This window comes from Mustela putorius, unplaced genomic scaffold (genome assembly GCF_011764305.1).
Source record: "Mustela putorius furo isolate JIRA1106 unplaced genomic scaffold, ASM1176430v1.1 tig00003867_pilon_pilon_pilon, whole genome shotgun sequence".
NCBI classification, from domain to species: Eukaryota; Metazoa; Chordata; class Mammalia; order Carnivora; family Mustelidae; genus Mustela; species Mustela putorius.
In genome coordinates, this window is record NW_025422019.1 from 8,829,710 (window position 1) to 8,846,059 (window position 16,350).

A 16,350-nucleotide genomic window follows, 5' to 3' on the forward strand; every position below is an offset into this window, starting at 1 on the left:
AGTAATTGCTTGATTACTACCAAACTTGGCTTTCCCTTCTTCTACTTCAGGAAAATATGACGACTTAATTATCACTGAGATACATTAATTCCTTGACTATGTTTTAAACACAGGTTATAAAAGAATCAACACATTCAAGCTCTATAGAAATTCAAATACATTATTTTGAGTGAAATAAATTATGAATATGGCTGCAAATGACCGTATTTTAATTGCTTGCTAACAAACTTTTCATAAATATTAAAAACATTAGAAATCCAATTTTAAATTATTGGTCTTTTAATTAACAAATATTTCTTATACATTAAAATTCTGATTACAAAAATATTGATTATGGAATACTTTGCTACTTGATTTCAGATTACATTTACCAGGAAATAGTAAAATGTAATTAAAAATGTTTTATAATTTACAATTTCATTAATTCAGAGTAGTTTCTCTGAAGTTAAGCCAAAATTAGGGAAAGTTTTATAATATTAAGAATTATTTATTAAGATAAAAGATTTTGTTATTTTAATTAATTAACAAAACTTGACTAAGAGCTATAATATTAAACTGAAGATTATTCATATAATAAAGATAAATTACCTTGGAAATATTATTAGTTTTGAATGTTAGGACTGCCTAATCCAAGGCCTACATTCCTAAATTCTGTTATAAAAAAGGTTAACAACCTGTCCTCAACAAACACACAGAAAAGGACTCTCAAGAATGTCAATCTAACTTTTCTTACCTGGTCTACTGAAAACCCTATTTTATAAACACCTGAGGATTGCCAGATACAGCTAAATATCTTTAATTTATTCTTCTGTTGCTTCTTCACATCACCACAGTATTCTAAAAAATGGCCATCACGGTAACAACTCCCAGCCTATCTACAGGAAGCTTTAAGTACAGATTGCTAATTTAGCACCTACCTTTTAGAGTAATTCCGAATATAATCACTGACCGATAGTCTTATATGAGACTTTTATGGAAGGTCTTATATGCTAATGTTTCATTTAGTCATTAAAAAAAAACCTAATTACTAATCCTGTCTTTCAAGCAACACACAAGATTCAGGTACAGATACCACACTGTAATTATTCCCAGTTCTACCTTAAACAGCTCACCTAACATTCATACACTTTCACAATGCTCATCTGAGTCATTCTTGTGTACACTTTGTCAAGCGGAAGTGACAAGAAAAATCAGATTTTGAGTCAAGAGCAGACTTAAAGTGGACAATAAAGTGGGCACATAAAAGTGTACTGTTGCAATCCCTGCCAACATCCCTTAAAAAAGGTACCTGCTCACCTGAAACTAACAACAGTGTATGTTAATTATACTTCTAAGGAAAATGGTAGGAGTGGAGGAAAAAAATAAAAGACTTTGAATCTTAGCAAAAGGTAACTACAGTTGCAATTTTCAGAGGCAAAAAAAAGGTACCTGTTGACCATTACTCTTGCACATAATGGTTACATATTTTTCCAAATTCTACGTTATCCTCGATAGAAATAAAAAACATATAGAATATGCTTTTACATGAAAAAAAAAAGCAGACACAATTCTCACTATGCAGCATCACTTGGATACAATTATATTATCATCTGATTATCTCAAGTAGTTATAGCAGTACTTCTTAACCATTTTTTTTACAAGTAGAAAAATCTAATTTCATATGGTTCAGGAGGCTGCTCATGGCTGGATGGGGTGGCCTTGGACCTCCAATCTCCTAAAGCCCTCCAGCCATCCAAGAAGGGAGGAAACATGAAAGATCCATAATCCATTCTGTGTGATCACTGGGAATATCAGAATTACACACCATGACAATATTTCTACCTAAATAATTTCAAAATTTCATAACAGCTCTGACAATATTTTCAGGAAAAATATGCTCCATAAACCCACCTTGTATATTCTTCTTGTAACTTGTTGGGGTCACTTACAAAAAATTTGACTCTAAAGTTCAAATTGTAAGGAGATCCTCCTAGAATTAATAAAAGCAGTTCTAATTAATCAGACTATATTAATCCTTTACCTTTAGGAAGTATACTTTTAAAATGTCAAGTAAATATGTATGCTCACTCTTTAGCTGCTTCCTTATTGGTTTGTTTGGATCCAGCCACCGCTGAAAAATAAATAAATAAAACTGATTTCTTTTCCCTTGAGGAAATAATGTATCAATTATTGCAAATTTGTAATATTTGAAGATCCATGGTAAAAACTGCATCTTGAAAACACTCTAGGAGAAAATAAACTACAGATGTTCATATCAAGTATAGCAAAATAACACTAGAAAGTACTGAATATATTTGTGGTAGCTCTGAGTTTTTTATTTGAATTTCCCATGAAATTATACAGTGTATAGTAACCTCTATTCCAAAAAGAAAAATCCTTAATAATAGCAATCTGAAGTGAATCCCGTTAATTTAACTATATTATATAATAGTGTGGCAAGTTTTTAGAATTCTTGGTATCTTTCATAAAAATCTAGTTGACCTTATACTCTCTTTCAGACAAAATCTAACTACCCATCATGAAAATATACTCTTGATCGCTTCTCAGCCTTTTGGCTAAGATCAAGTGAAAATATACTCTTGAGAAAGAATTTCTTTTCTTTTTTTTCTAAAGTAGACTCCACACCCAGCACAGAGCCCAATGCAGGGCTTGAACTCACAACCCTGAGATTAAGACCTAGCTGAAAGCAAGAGTCAGACATTCAACCAACTAAACCACCAAGGCACCCCAACTCTTAAGAAAAACTTTCTAACTTCTACTTATTCCCTCAAAAATAAAACTATCGCCCCTTACCCAACAACAACAAATTCACACTGATTTTCTAAGAGATAATGTTTAGTTTGCAGGTGTGTTTGTTTGTTTAGGTGTGAGAATTTTAAGTAGCCTCAACACTTCTAATGCCAGTTGAGCTCTACTTTAGGAAAAGTATAACTAAATTCAGACTGCCAACATGTTTCAGTTAAAAAAATTAAAGAACCCAGGGGCACCCAGGTGGCTCAGTGGGTTAAAGCCTCTGCCTTCGGCTCAGGTCATAATCTCAGGGTCCTGGGATCGAGCCCTAAATCGGGCTCTCTGCTCAGCAGGGAACCCGCTTTCCTCCTCTCTCTCTCTGCCTGCCTCTCTGCCTACTTGTAAAAAAAAAAGAAAAAAAAAAATTTTAAAGAGCCCAAAATGGTATTAGATGTGACAGTATTTTCAAAGCACTACATAAGTATCAACTTATGTCTTATTATGTATAAAACATACTCCTATCACCCATATTTGATTCCATGCAGAGTACAAAGATTTTAATAACAAATGGCTGAGAATAATCCATAAATCTTCCCTTTCCACTATCCACAACAACCAACATCAAATCCAGCTGATTTTTCCTTCCAGCTATATCCTGAATTTAACAGTTCTCCATCCACTCTGCCACTATCTTTATGTCTGGGATAGCTCTGGTCATAGCCTCTTGTTGTTGTTGTTGTTGTTTTTAAGATTTATTTATTTTAGAGAGAGTGTGTGTGCACATGCACACTACGGGGAGAAGTGGAGGAAGAGAGAGAGAGAGAGAGTCCCCAAGCAGACTTGGAGCTGACTGCAGTGCCTAACAAGGGGCTCGATCCCATGACCCAAGATGACAACCTGAGCCAAAACCAACAGAAACTTAACTGTCTGAGCCATCGAGATGCCCCTGGCCATAGCCTCTTAACTGCTCTCCCTGATGTTTTCTTACCATGTTATTCTTCATTTTCCATCGCAAAGCTACAGTAATCGTTCAGAACATGTCACTTCTTTGCTTAATAGCTCTTGATAATTTCTCAAGACAAGGTTCAAAGTCCCTGCTAGGGGCTTACATGATCACTTCTTACCTCAACTTACTAAGCTCCAACCGTAATGGCTTCTCATCTGTTTCTCACAGATGCCATCCTAGGGCTTCAAATGAAGGCTTCATTAGGCACAGAATGTCCTCCAAATTTCTCATAGGTGACTTCCTTTAAGTTTCAGCTTAAATGCTACCTCCTCAGATAGACCTTCACTGGCTGTCACTGATCTCCCTACCAGAAGTACATCACAAAGCTCTTATTTCCAGGGCGCCTTGGTAGCTCAGTTGTTAAGCGTCTGCCTTCAGCTCAGGTCATGATCCCAGTGTCCTGGGATCAAGCATGGAGTCAGGCTCCCTGCTCAGCAGGAAGCTGCTTCTCCCTCTTCCACTCCCCCTGCTTGTGTTTCCTTTCTTGCTGTCTCTCTCTTTGTCAAATAAATAAATAAAATCTTAAAAACAAACAAACAAAAAAAACCTCTGACTTCTTTAGTTATTTTCTATAAATAGGCAAGGGATATTAATTTCTTTTATAACATTTTCTTTTTTTTTTTTTTTTAAGATTTTATTTATTTATTTGACAGAGAGAAATCACAAGTAGGTAGAGAGGCAGGCAGAGAGAGAGAGGAGGAAGCAGGCTCCCTGCCGAGCAGAGAGCCCGATGCGGGACTCGATCCCAGGACCCTGAGATCATGACCTGAGCCGAAGGCAGCGGCTTAACCACTGAGCCACCCAGGTGCCCCTATAACATTTTCTTAATCGTAATGTTTGTTTTGTCTTTTCATTGCCCATCTCCTTCATTAGATTATCAACTCCATGAGGTAAGGGATAAAATCTGATTCATTCAAAGCAGACAATCAGCACATCGGCACAAGTCTTGGCATATAATTTGTATTAAAAAAATTTGATGGGGTGCCTGGGTGGCTCAGTTGTTGGGCATCTGCCTTCAGCTAGGGTCATGATCCCAGGGTCCTGGGATCGAGCCTTGTGTCAGGCTCCTTGCTTGGTAGGGAACATGCTTCTCTCTCTCCCATTCCCCCTGCTTGTGTTCCCCTCTTTCACTGTGTCTCTCTCTGTCAAATAAATAAATAAAATCTTAAAAAAAAATTTTTTTTTGATGAATGACCAACTAAGCCTGCTGAATGACTCAGCAATTGATACAGGGGTGGGGGTTGGAGGGGGGAGTCTGCTTCTATCCCAATAATCAGCTGTTTTTCACCACTACTTAACACATTTGTTTCCCCCTGCATTGTCTACCGATCTACCCATCTTCCAACCCATCTATATCACAGTGATTTTATTCTTCATGTTTTCTAGAAAAAGTCATATATTATATTCATTTTAATGCTTGTCTATAATCAAAATTTGGGCTTGAGTTATCTACTCAAAGCCTGTCCTCCACATTTAGTACTCCTGTAAAATATTCTAAAACAGTATCAGAGATACAAACACATTTGCATACACAAATAGATGTATTAAGCTAAGAAAGCTTAGAAGGAGTACAATAATAAGTACTGGGAAATTTAACAGACCTCATCAATGATGTCAAAGAGACAGGATTTCGTTTCTTGGCTTAAACCATGAAGATGGAATAATGCTACAATGAGCACTACTGGACAGTAAAAATACTGTTCCCAGTAAAAACACATCATTAAATCAAAAGAGAAAGTGGAAAAACAGACAACATACACATAAGTTCTACAAATCAGTGAGAAAAAACCCAATACTAATAGAAATACAGATAATGGGTAAGAATAGAAAGTTCACAGGAAATATATATAACATTGAAGAAAAAATATTCAATCTTGACCATAATTAGAGAAATACAGAAGTAATCTACATTAGGTTTTCATTTTTCAGCAATAAGACACTGGCAAGGATTACAACTTTGAATGCCATACCACAATGGCTTCAAGAATGTGGAAACAGGTATATATACAAAGCTCATGAGAATAAAAGTTATACCATCTCATTATAGGACAACTGGGCAATATTTATCAAAATATAAACTGTAAATGACCACAGACCCAGCATTATTTTATATAGCATTATATACTAGATACAGTTCACATAATATAAAATTTACCATCTTAAAATGTATACTTCAGTGCACTTGAGTACATTCACTATGTTGTATGACCATCAACAGTAAATGTCAGAATACTTACATCACCCCCAAAAAGAAATCCCATATCTATTAGCAGTCAGTCTCAGTAACCCCCCACCCACCAAAGCCCCTAGCAACACTAATCTACTTACTGTCTCTATGGATTTCATTATTTTGGATGTTTCATATGAAGGTAATCATATAACAGGTGGTCTTTCGTGTCTCATTTCTTTCATTTATTGTAATGTTCTCAAGGACTATCCATGTTGTGGCATTTAATAGTACCTCATTCCATTTTATAGCTGCCATTTAGGCCTTTTCTATCTTTTGGCTCTCATGAATTACACTGCTACGAACATTCATGAGCAACTTTTGTCTGAACATGTCACTCAACTCTCTCCAATGTATGTCTAGAATTGGTATTATTTGCTTAAATGATAACTTTATATTTAACTTTTTATCAAGTATTATCAAGTATCTATCAAGTATTAATAGCTAATAGGGAGGTTCTGGTTCAAGATAGCAATGTAGGAGAATCCTAAACTCACCTCCTCCCATGGCCACACTGAATCTAAAAGCTAAATATGGAACTATTTCCTCTGGGGAAAAAAACCCCCACAAAACTAGATGAATGACTTCCTCCTACTGGGTGAAAGAGAAAAAACTCACGTCAAAGTGGTAAGGACAGGCCAGGACACAATCTCACCCCACACCCAGCATGGTAACCCACAATCAGGAGGGAACTTGCAATCCCATGTTTCTCCCTGCAGAGCAAAGGGTTTGAACCACACATCTGACACCCCAACTTTTAAGACCTGCACCTGAGAAATGAGCATCCAAAACCTCCAGCTTTGATAGCCAACTAGAGCCTGTGACCCTAAGACTTCTAAACTACAGTAAACTGAGAAACAGTTTTATGTAAATGAGGCCTATTTGTTTGTGTTGAAGATTTGGCCTTAGGGAAAGGCTTCCAGTTTGGCACACATATAAGAACTTACTTAAGCATTCTCCAGGGAAGGAAGATGGTTGGTACCGTCTTTGTACTCTCTTGCCCCACCCAGGTTGTTGGCGTTGCTAAGAAAGCTTGTGTCTGCTGCCAGAGAACACACCCTTCAATGGTTTGGCTTTGAGGGACAGAAGGGCTTCGGCTCACAGGTCAAAGGGGGACAGAAGCAAACAAAAAACAGTTCTTAAATGCCTATCATCCCAGGGCTCCGAATGGAGGGAGCAGACAGAAAAGCCCACCTCCTAGTATTCCCCTAAAAGAGGCATATTTGCTTACTTTAAAAGCTGCTGTGGACGGTACTGCTTCCCAATCAGCCTGAATCTAGGTGCTCACTGAGATGCTCCCCTTTGAGACACTGACAGGTCTTGGCACACCTTTAACTACTGGGAGCCACTAAAAATAAAACAGGCACAAGCTAGGGCAGGGGTGCATGATAAGGTTCAATACAAGGCCATTTCTTTGAGACTGGCAGAGGTGACTGATTTACCTAATGCATAGAAACATGGAAAGTAAAGCAAAATGAAAAAATCACAGGAATATTTTCAAACAAAAGAAAAAGAGAAAACATCAAAAAAAGACCTTAATGAAATGAAATAAGTGATTTACCTGATAAAGAGTTCAAAATAATACAGTTGCTCACCAAGCTTAAGAGAAGAACTGATGAACACAGTGAGAACTTCAACAAAGAGACAGAAAATATAAGAAAGTACCAAAAAGAAGTCATAGAACTGAAGAACACAAATAGATAAACTGAAACATACATTAAAGGGGTTCAACAGCAGACTTAAATGAAGCAGAGGAAAGATCAGTGAATTCAAAGATAAGATAGCAGAACTCAAGGATAAGAAGAGCAAAAAGAAAAAAAAAAAAAAACAATGAAAATGAGGACAGACAGCTTAAGGACTCATGCGACAAAATCTATCCGTTCAGTATTCACATCATAGGGCTCCCAGGCATAGAAAAGAGACAGAAATGAACGAAAAACTTACCTGCAGAAATAATGGCTGAAAGCTATCCTAACCTGGGGAAGGAAATTGACAACCAAGGAAATTGACAAACAGATCCAAAAATCTCAGAGAGGTTTTGAGAAGTTTCCAAATAAGAGGAACGCAATGAGACCCACTGTAAGACACATTTTTTTTTCAAGGAGAGAATCTTAAAAGCAGCAAGAAGGAAACAATTTGTTACGTAAAAGGGAAATCCTGTACGACTCTCACATTTTTCAGCAGAAACTTTGCAGGCCAGAAGACAATGGCATATTTAAAGTGCCAATGGCATATTTAAAGTAGGGTAAAAAAACAAAACAAAACAAAAAAAACCCTGACAACCAAGAATACTCTATATGGCAGAACTGCCCTTCAGAACTGAAGGAGTGATCAAGAGTTTTCCAGACAAGCAAAAGTTAAGGGAGTTCATCACCACTGGGTGAATGTTAAAGGTACTTCTTTAAACAGAAATGAAAGGGCAATAATTAGTAACAAAAAATCAGAAAAGTATAAATCTCACTGGTAAAAGTAAATACATAGTAAAATTCAAAATAACCTAATGTCATAAAGGTGGTGGATTAATTACATATTAAGCCAGTATGAAGGTTAAAAGATAAAACTATAAAAATAACTATAACCACAATAACTTGTTAATGGATGCACAAAGTAAAAAGATGTAAACTGTGGCATCAAAAACATAAGATGGTGAGAGGGTAAAAATGCAGAGGTTTAAGATGTGTTGAAACTTAAAATGTTATCAACTTAAAAGAGACTGAAAAATATAAGTTGCTTTATGTAAGCTCCATGGTAATGACAAAGCAAAAACCTACAGTAAATACACAAATGGTAAAGAGAAAGCAATCTAAACATATCACTACCAAAAAAAATCATCAAATTGCAAAGAAAATAAGACACATCTATCCATATGCTACCCACAAGAGACTCACTTCATGTATTAAGGATATACAGAGAGAAGGTGATGAGATGGAAAATAATATTCTATGTGATGGGGGAAAAGGCAGAAGGAAATGCATATAAAATTAAATTTTCTGGGGTGCCTGGGTGGCTCAGTGGGTTAAAGCCTCTGCCTTCAGCTCAGGTCATGATCCCGGGGTCCTGGGATTAAGCCCCGCATTGCACTCTCTGCTCAGCAGGGAGCCTGCTTCCTTCTCTCTCTCTGCCTGCCTCTCTGCCTACTTGTGATCTCTGTCAAATAAATAAATAAAATCTTTAAAAAAAAGAAAAAAGAAAAAAAATTTTTTTAAAAGATTTTATTTATTTATTTGACAGAGAGAGATCACAAGTAGGCAGAGAGGCAGGCAGAGAGAGAGAAGGAAACAGACTCCCTGCTGAGCAGAGAGCTGGATGCGGGACTCTATCCCAGGACCCTGAGATCATGACCTGAGCCGAAGGCAGCGGCTTAACCCACTGAGCCACCCAGGCGCCCTTTTTTTATTTTCTTATAACCTGCAGCTCACTAACAAATACTTGAGGCAGGCAGAGTATGACATTCCTCCAGGAAACTCCAAACTGTCTTAATGTTAATGCTTTGCTAGATGGAAAAACAATCTTAGCTTGACTAGACCTCCAGGATCCTGTCAGTCTTCTTTAGTCTATGAAATTCCTTTTTGAAACTTCCCTTTGTACCCCAATTCCAAAGTATAATCAGTTGTATAATCAGTTGTTCCTTACAATCCCAGGGTGGCAGTTATTTCTGCCCACAGACCCTGTCCCCATGCTTTACTAAAACCACCTTTTTGCACCAGGGATGTCTTAAGAATTCTTCCTTGGCCTTAATCTCCAAACCCCACATTCAAACCACATCACATACAAATGGAAACCTAAAGAAATCTTGGTAGCTATACTTACATAAGACAAAACAGACCTTAACACAAAGACTACAATAAGAGACAAAGTTATTATATAAAGATAAATGGGTGAATTCAATAAGAAATAAAATTTGTAAATATTTATGCACCTAACAGAGAACATAAACATATAAAGCAAGTATTAACTTAAAGGAAGAAATAGACAGCAATACAATGATAGTGGTGCAATTTTTTTTTTTAAGATTTTATTTATTTATTTGAGAGAGACCAAGATAGTGACAGCAGGAGCGGGGAGGAGAGCAACAAGCAGGCTCCCAACTGAGCAGGGAGCACAGATCTGGGACTTGACTCAGGACCCTGGATCATGATCTGAGCCGAACACAGATGACCTAACCGACTGAGCCACCCAGGCGCCTGAAAGTAGAGGACTTTACTATCTAACTTTCATCCATAAGCAAATCATCCAGACAGAAAATCAATAAGAAAATATCAGCCTTAAACAAGAAAGAACAAGTGTTGGTGAGGATGTAGAGAAAAAGGAATACTGTTCCACTGTTAGTGGGAATATAAACTGTTGCAGCCATTGTGGAGGTTCCTCAAAAAATTAAAAACAACTCCTATATGATCCAGCAATTCCACTCTGGTATTTATCCAAAGGAAGCAAAAACACTAATTTAGAAGATATCTGCATCCCTGTGAACACTGAAGCATTACTTTACAATAGCCAAGATACAGAAGCAACCTAAATGTCCACTGATGAATGGATAAAAAAGATGGGGTGTGTTTACACATGCACGCACATGTGTGTACACACATAGGAATATTACTGAACCATAAAAAGGAAGGGGATCTTGTCATTTGTGACAACTTCTGGGGACTTTTGAGGGCATTATGCTAAATAAATTAGGGAAAAACAAATACAATTATGATCTCACTTACAAGTGGAACTTAAAAACCCAAACCCAAAACCAAAACCAAAACCCTACCAAAATGCTGAACTCCTATATACAGAGAAAAGTGGCTGCCAGAGGTGGTGCACAGGGTAGGTGTGAAATGGTAAATGGAGTCATACAGTACAAATTTTATATTAATGATAGTTATATTGTACATTCGAAAGTTGCTAAGAGAACAGATCTTTAAAGTTCATTGAAAGGAAAAAAATTATAACTACATGGGTGAATGGTAACTATACTTACTGTGGTGATCACTTCATAATATATACAAATATTGAATCATTATGTTCTACACCTAAAACTAATATAATGTTACATGTTAATTATATCTAAATAAAAAGAAGAAATAGCTGTTAGGGATGAGTACTTTATCATCAACTCTACCAAATTCTGAAGGAATTTCAATTTAGGCCTGGAGTTCTGTTTAGTCTTCTCAAAATTAACTCCTCATTCTTTTCCCTTCATAGAGTCTATTGTTAAATCTTCAAAATGTCTCACACTTGTAAGTTAATTCTGTATCTTCCAAAATGTAGTATTTAAAAAAATAAGGAGGTTGCCTGATAAAACCTGTTTTACTATTAAAATATTCTGTGTTTGTCTTATTTATTTGTTGCTCCTATTAATGTTGAAGCATTGCCTTCTGTAACTCTATTTATCCTAACCTAACCAATGAGCTTTTTATTGTGACAATCATATTTTTAATTTCCAAAATCCTTCATTGTTCCTTTTGCATGGATACAAGACCCTCTCTAATCATGCCAATGTAAATTAGAATCCTTTTCATTTGTTTGCTGATAAATTAATATTTATCAAGTATTTACTATGCTTCAATCATGTTCTAAGTGCTTTCCATATAAAAATTCATATCATCGGGGCGCCTGGGTGGCTCAGTGGGTTAAGCCTCTGCCTTCGGCTCAGGTCATGATCTCAGGGTCCTGGGATCGAGCCCCCGCATCAGGCTCTCTGCTCAGCAGGGAGCCTGCTTCCTCCTCTCTCTCTGCCTGCCTCTCTGCCTACATGTAATCTGTCTGTCAAATAAATAAACAAAATCTTTAAAAAAAAAAAAATTCACATCATCTCCACATTTACTAAGAATGATACTACTTCTATTTTTATACATTTTTATAAATATTTCCATTATTTCTATTTCTATTTCCCATTTCCATAAGTGTAAAATTTGCTGACTTTAGTAGTTCTCTTTCTGTAGGCTTTCCTCAAATGTTGGTATCTATTTTGTTGAGTGCTTTTTTTTAATTTTATTTTTTTTTATTTTTTATAAACATATAATTTATTTTTATCCCCAGGGGTACACACTTCACAGCTTGAGTGCTTATTTTTAAGGCTAAAATTCCCTGCAAGTTCCTTTATGAAATTTTTACATGTCTGTGGAGAAGAGACAGGATATACAGCTTGACTCTAGTAGTTGGTGAAAGACAGACAGATTGTGCTGCCAGTAGGATATTATAGTTAGCTAGTCTCCTGGGCAAAGGGCATCCCCCCACCCCCAATTCACTGGGTGTCACCAGTCCTTTGGGACACTGACTTGCCTCTCTAATTCAAGCACTCACACATGGTAAACTTAGCAGTAAATATTACTAATTGTTTACCACATGGCCTGTGGGTAGGGTATGAGCTGACCCACCTCCCTGCTTCTACAGCAGACCTCCTCCCAACAATCCCCTGAAGTCTGCACACCCTCCCTACCCTGCTCCCCAACCACACCTTGCTCACCACTGAATTAGGAACACCCCTGGAACTCCACCCATTCACTAACTTTATGATCTTGAAAAAAGTTATTTCACTTCTCCGTACCTTTGTTTTTTGTTTTAAGATTTTATTTATTTATTTGACAGAGAGCACAAGCAGGGGGAGCAGCAAGCAGAGAGAGGGAGAAGCAGGCTCCCCACTGAGCCAGGAGCGGGATGCAGGACCCCAGGATCATGACCTGAGCCAAAGGCAGATGCTTAACCAACTGAGCCACCCAGGCGTCCCCAGAGTAAGTTGAATACATGCTAGTAATGTACACTCAGTTTGCCATCTTGCTACAGAAACATTATGCTTTTCAAAATAGGATGCTTGAATATTTTTAAATAACATAAACACAGCATTTTAAAATGTGTGAAAGCTTACCTTAAAGCAATCCATTGAACAATGTCTCTCCCTCTCTCTCTCACACAGACACACACACAAATAAATGAAATGAAAATGAAAAATGAAATGAAATTAAATAAGAGTAAGGGAACCAGAAGTAGGGTATCTACTTGAAATTGGATAACAAAGACTCTTTGTCTTGCTTTCTGATGCCAGGAGGCTCCCATCTCCCAAAATCTTCAGTTTGCAATTCTATATGCCACTGGCCACACTGTAACCAGGGTGGTATGTCTAAAATAAAAGTCTTATGTAACTTGTATAAATAAATCTTTAGGTGAATATAATCTTACAGATTAAAAAATATTCCATGATCTGGCATATCCAAACTTCATCTTAGGCCCACTTTTTCCCCTTGCTCTATATTCCACTGATTATTAAATTTTTCTTTCTGGTCCTCAAATTGAACATTCCTCATTGCTCACTCTGGACCATTACAAATGATGCTGATTCTCTCTGCACCCCAAATTTGTCATTCGCTCCTAAAATGGAAGAGGGTTAAAAGAGACCAGAAACAAAAATCCAACATTCAGCAGAGTACCAAAGAGGTTTATATAATAGGTGGTAAAAGCTTAACAAAGATATGACAGTAAAGCAGATGAAATATAAAATATGAGATATACTGAGATATGTGAAATAAAAGCAAGCATTTTAGCAATCATATTGTCCTAAAATGCAGCTTGTTGAATTAAGAGTCATCCTCTATGTGACTTTTCCTATAGTTTCTCAAACCCAATGAATTCAAGAATTTTGTGTAAAAGAATCTCCAAAAAACAGACCAAGCTATTTGTTACGAATTATCTCTTACTTCAATAATCTTAGTTAACCTATTGGGGTAGAGCAGTGATTTTCAAATCACAATTCCTTGGATTAGAAGCATTATTATAAGTGGAATTTTTCTGCAGTGAAAAGTATTGAGCTTCATTCACACCGGACTTCCTGAATCAAGAATTCTACAATAGGGCTCAGAAATCTGTATTTTAAGACGTATCCAGGTGGTTCTGATATAAGTTAGGTTTGAAAGCCACAAGGTTAGGGAATACAGAAATAGTAGTCAACAGTAAAAGATCCTAACCACAACACAAAGTATCAGAAGGATGAAACTGTAGAAAGAACAAGTCAACAGTTGATAATCTATTCTTTGTCCCACACTAATGGACACTAAGTTACTTTAAGGACAAAACCCCAGAAAACAAAAAAATAAATGCACACAAGTAACATAATTGGAGGGTTCCAATGAATACTGTACTGATAAAGGCCAATAGGGAAGAGCCACCTTTAAGTGCTTATAAAGAAATTATGTATAATTGTAACCACATTACTCATTATCTTGCTCACTCAATAAAAATTCACTGAATACTACTATTAAACCATACATTATACTAAAAGCTAAAGCTGTGATAATAGGTTTTAATGAAAACAGAAGAAATTTTGAAAAGTCAAAGCTTTTAAGTAATTTTGTTTGTTGTACTGGAACTCATTACTCAGGAAGATTGTAAGGAAAAGGATAACCTACTATGAGTCCATATTTTAAGGTACAAGATCACAATAAAACATTTGGTGCTTTTTTAGTTTACCAATTGTTAAGTCCAATTAAATTAATTTCAATGTTTATGTGCCTAAGGGAGTATTAGCTCTGATCTATAAAACCATTATACACACACACACACACATACACACAACATACTACATATATAACTAACACATATATTACAGGGGCACCTGGGTGGCTCAGTCAGTTAAGTGTCTGCCTTCCACTCAGGTCATGATCTCAGGGTCCTGAAATTAAGCCCCACACCTTGTTCTCTGCTCAGTGGAAAGTCTGATTCTCCCTCTATCTCTCTGTATTCTCTCCCCTTCTCTTGCTCTCTCCCAAATAAAATCTTTTTAAAAATACATACATATATAGAGGTATATATCAACTAAACAAACCATGAAATGAAAAAAATCTCAACTAAGGACTGACAAGGATTAATTCTTATAGAACATAACCAAATTCTTTTAGATCTATGCCGGCAATTTTTAAAAAAGTTTTATTTATTTGACAGACAGAGATCACAGGTAGGCAGAGAGGCAGGCAGAGAGACAGGGCAAAGCAGGCTCCCTGCTGAGCAGAGAGCCTGATGCGGGGCTCAATCATAGGACCCTGGGATCATGACCTGAGCCAAAGGCAGAGGCTTTAACCCACTGGGCCACCCAGGCACCCCTATGCTGGCAATTTTATTGCACAGATACCTCCTCTCCTCAACATGTTCATTCCTGTAAGTCCCATGCATCTATATATTGTCATCTCTTGAAAAGCAATATTTTGTGTAGTAAGGAGAGTATACGCTTTGGAGCCAGATACAAGTTCAAATCCTTTCTCAGCTACTTAATTACCTATGTCATTAGACAGGTTTTGTAAGCCTCAATTTTTCATCCTAAAAATATTTTAATGACAAATTCATAAAATTGAGAATTTGGCTTAAAACAAGTCCACAATAGATGTTTTATAAATGTTAGCCCCTCACTTCCTTTCCTTTTTCAGAATGGCATCCCTCCGTCAGTCCATTAATTATACTCAGTCTTGATGGTGTATTTTCATACTGACAATCAGAAACACAACATTACTTACAACATTTGTGCTATCTACAGGCCCTTCCATGGCATTTTGGCATTTCACAGATTCTTCTGAATATTTAAATGCTGAAACTGTAGTACCATGAAAAAGACCTATATGGGGAGCTGTGAGACCCACAACTAGTTTCATTAATGGCAGCAAGTAACTTGGGCTTTATCCCACTGAATTGGGATAATTTCTTATGAAAACTAGTGTGTTAGACAAGATAATTTCTAAGGCTTCTTCTGGGTCTTCGAAATTTTAATTCTAAATTTTGGCAAAGAATTATTTTAGATTATTAACAATTGGACTCTTTGGGAAAGAAAGCTCAAGATAGGGACGCCTGGGTGGCTCAGTTGGTTAAGCAGCTGCCTTCGGCTCAGGTCATGATCCCAGCGTCCTGGGATCGAGTCCCACATCGGGCTCCTTGCTTGGCAGGGAGCCCGCTTCTCCCTCTGCCTCTGCCTGCCTCTCTGTCTGCCTGTGCCGACTCTCGCTCCTCTCTCTCTGACAAATAAATAAATAAAATCTTAAAAAAAAAGAAAGCTCAAGATAGAAATGTAAGACAAAATAAGTAAAAGCAGGGGACTGGAAAAAGGTCAACCCAGCTAAAAATACCTATGCTTCCCCATATTCATCCTGCTGTAATTGCCTTAGAATAAAAATGTCTTACTGTATACAAATGTACATAACAGGATTTCTTATCTCTTACAATATATGTGATGTCAGTATTAGCTCTTCTAGAATATTGTGTCACAGTGATGGTTTTTTCACACTCAGGGCAGACAATGGTGATAAGAAGCCACTCTTTCTCCTTTGTTGTCTTATCACTTCTCTGATCAATCTTCAGACAGACTTCCATCTAAAGGGTTGGACCTAAAACTGTCAGCAAGATCATCTAAGAATTATTTATTTAT

At 36.9% G+C, this 16,350-nt stretch overlaps 1 protein-coding gene across 7 annotated transcripts in view; it reads right to left on the minus strand.

The window, feature by feature from the left end:
- Window positions 1-16,350, minus strand: part of PTPN4 (protein tyrosine phosphatase non-receptor type 4) — a 207,211-nt gene that overhangs the window by 105,731 nt on the left and 85,130 nt on the right. For 3 of the 7 annotated variants that reach the window (XM_004759771.3, XM_045066457.1, XM_045066458.1), the window contains exons 4-5: window positions 2,068-2,110; window positions 1,891-1,990 (exon numbers count right to left, since the gene is read on the minus strand). The exons of 1 other annotated variant lie outside the window; for it this stretch is intronic. In XM_004759771.3, coding sequence (XP_004759828.1) covers window positions 1,891-1,990; window positions 2,068-2,110 — 143 coding nt within the window. Of the gene's footprint in view, window positions 1-1,890; window positions 1,991-2,067; window positions 2,111-12,816; window positions 12,847-16,350 lie in introns of those variants that run through there. 3 more of the 7 variants (XM_045066461.1, XM_045066460.1, XM_045066459.1) reach the window with 3 other exon arrangements.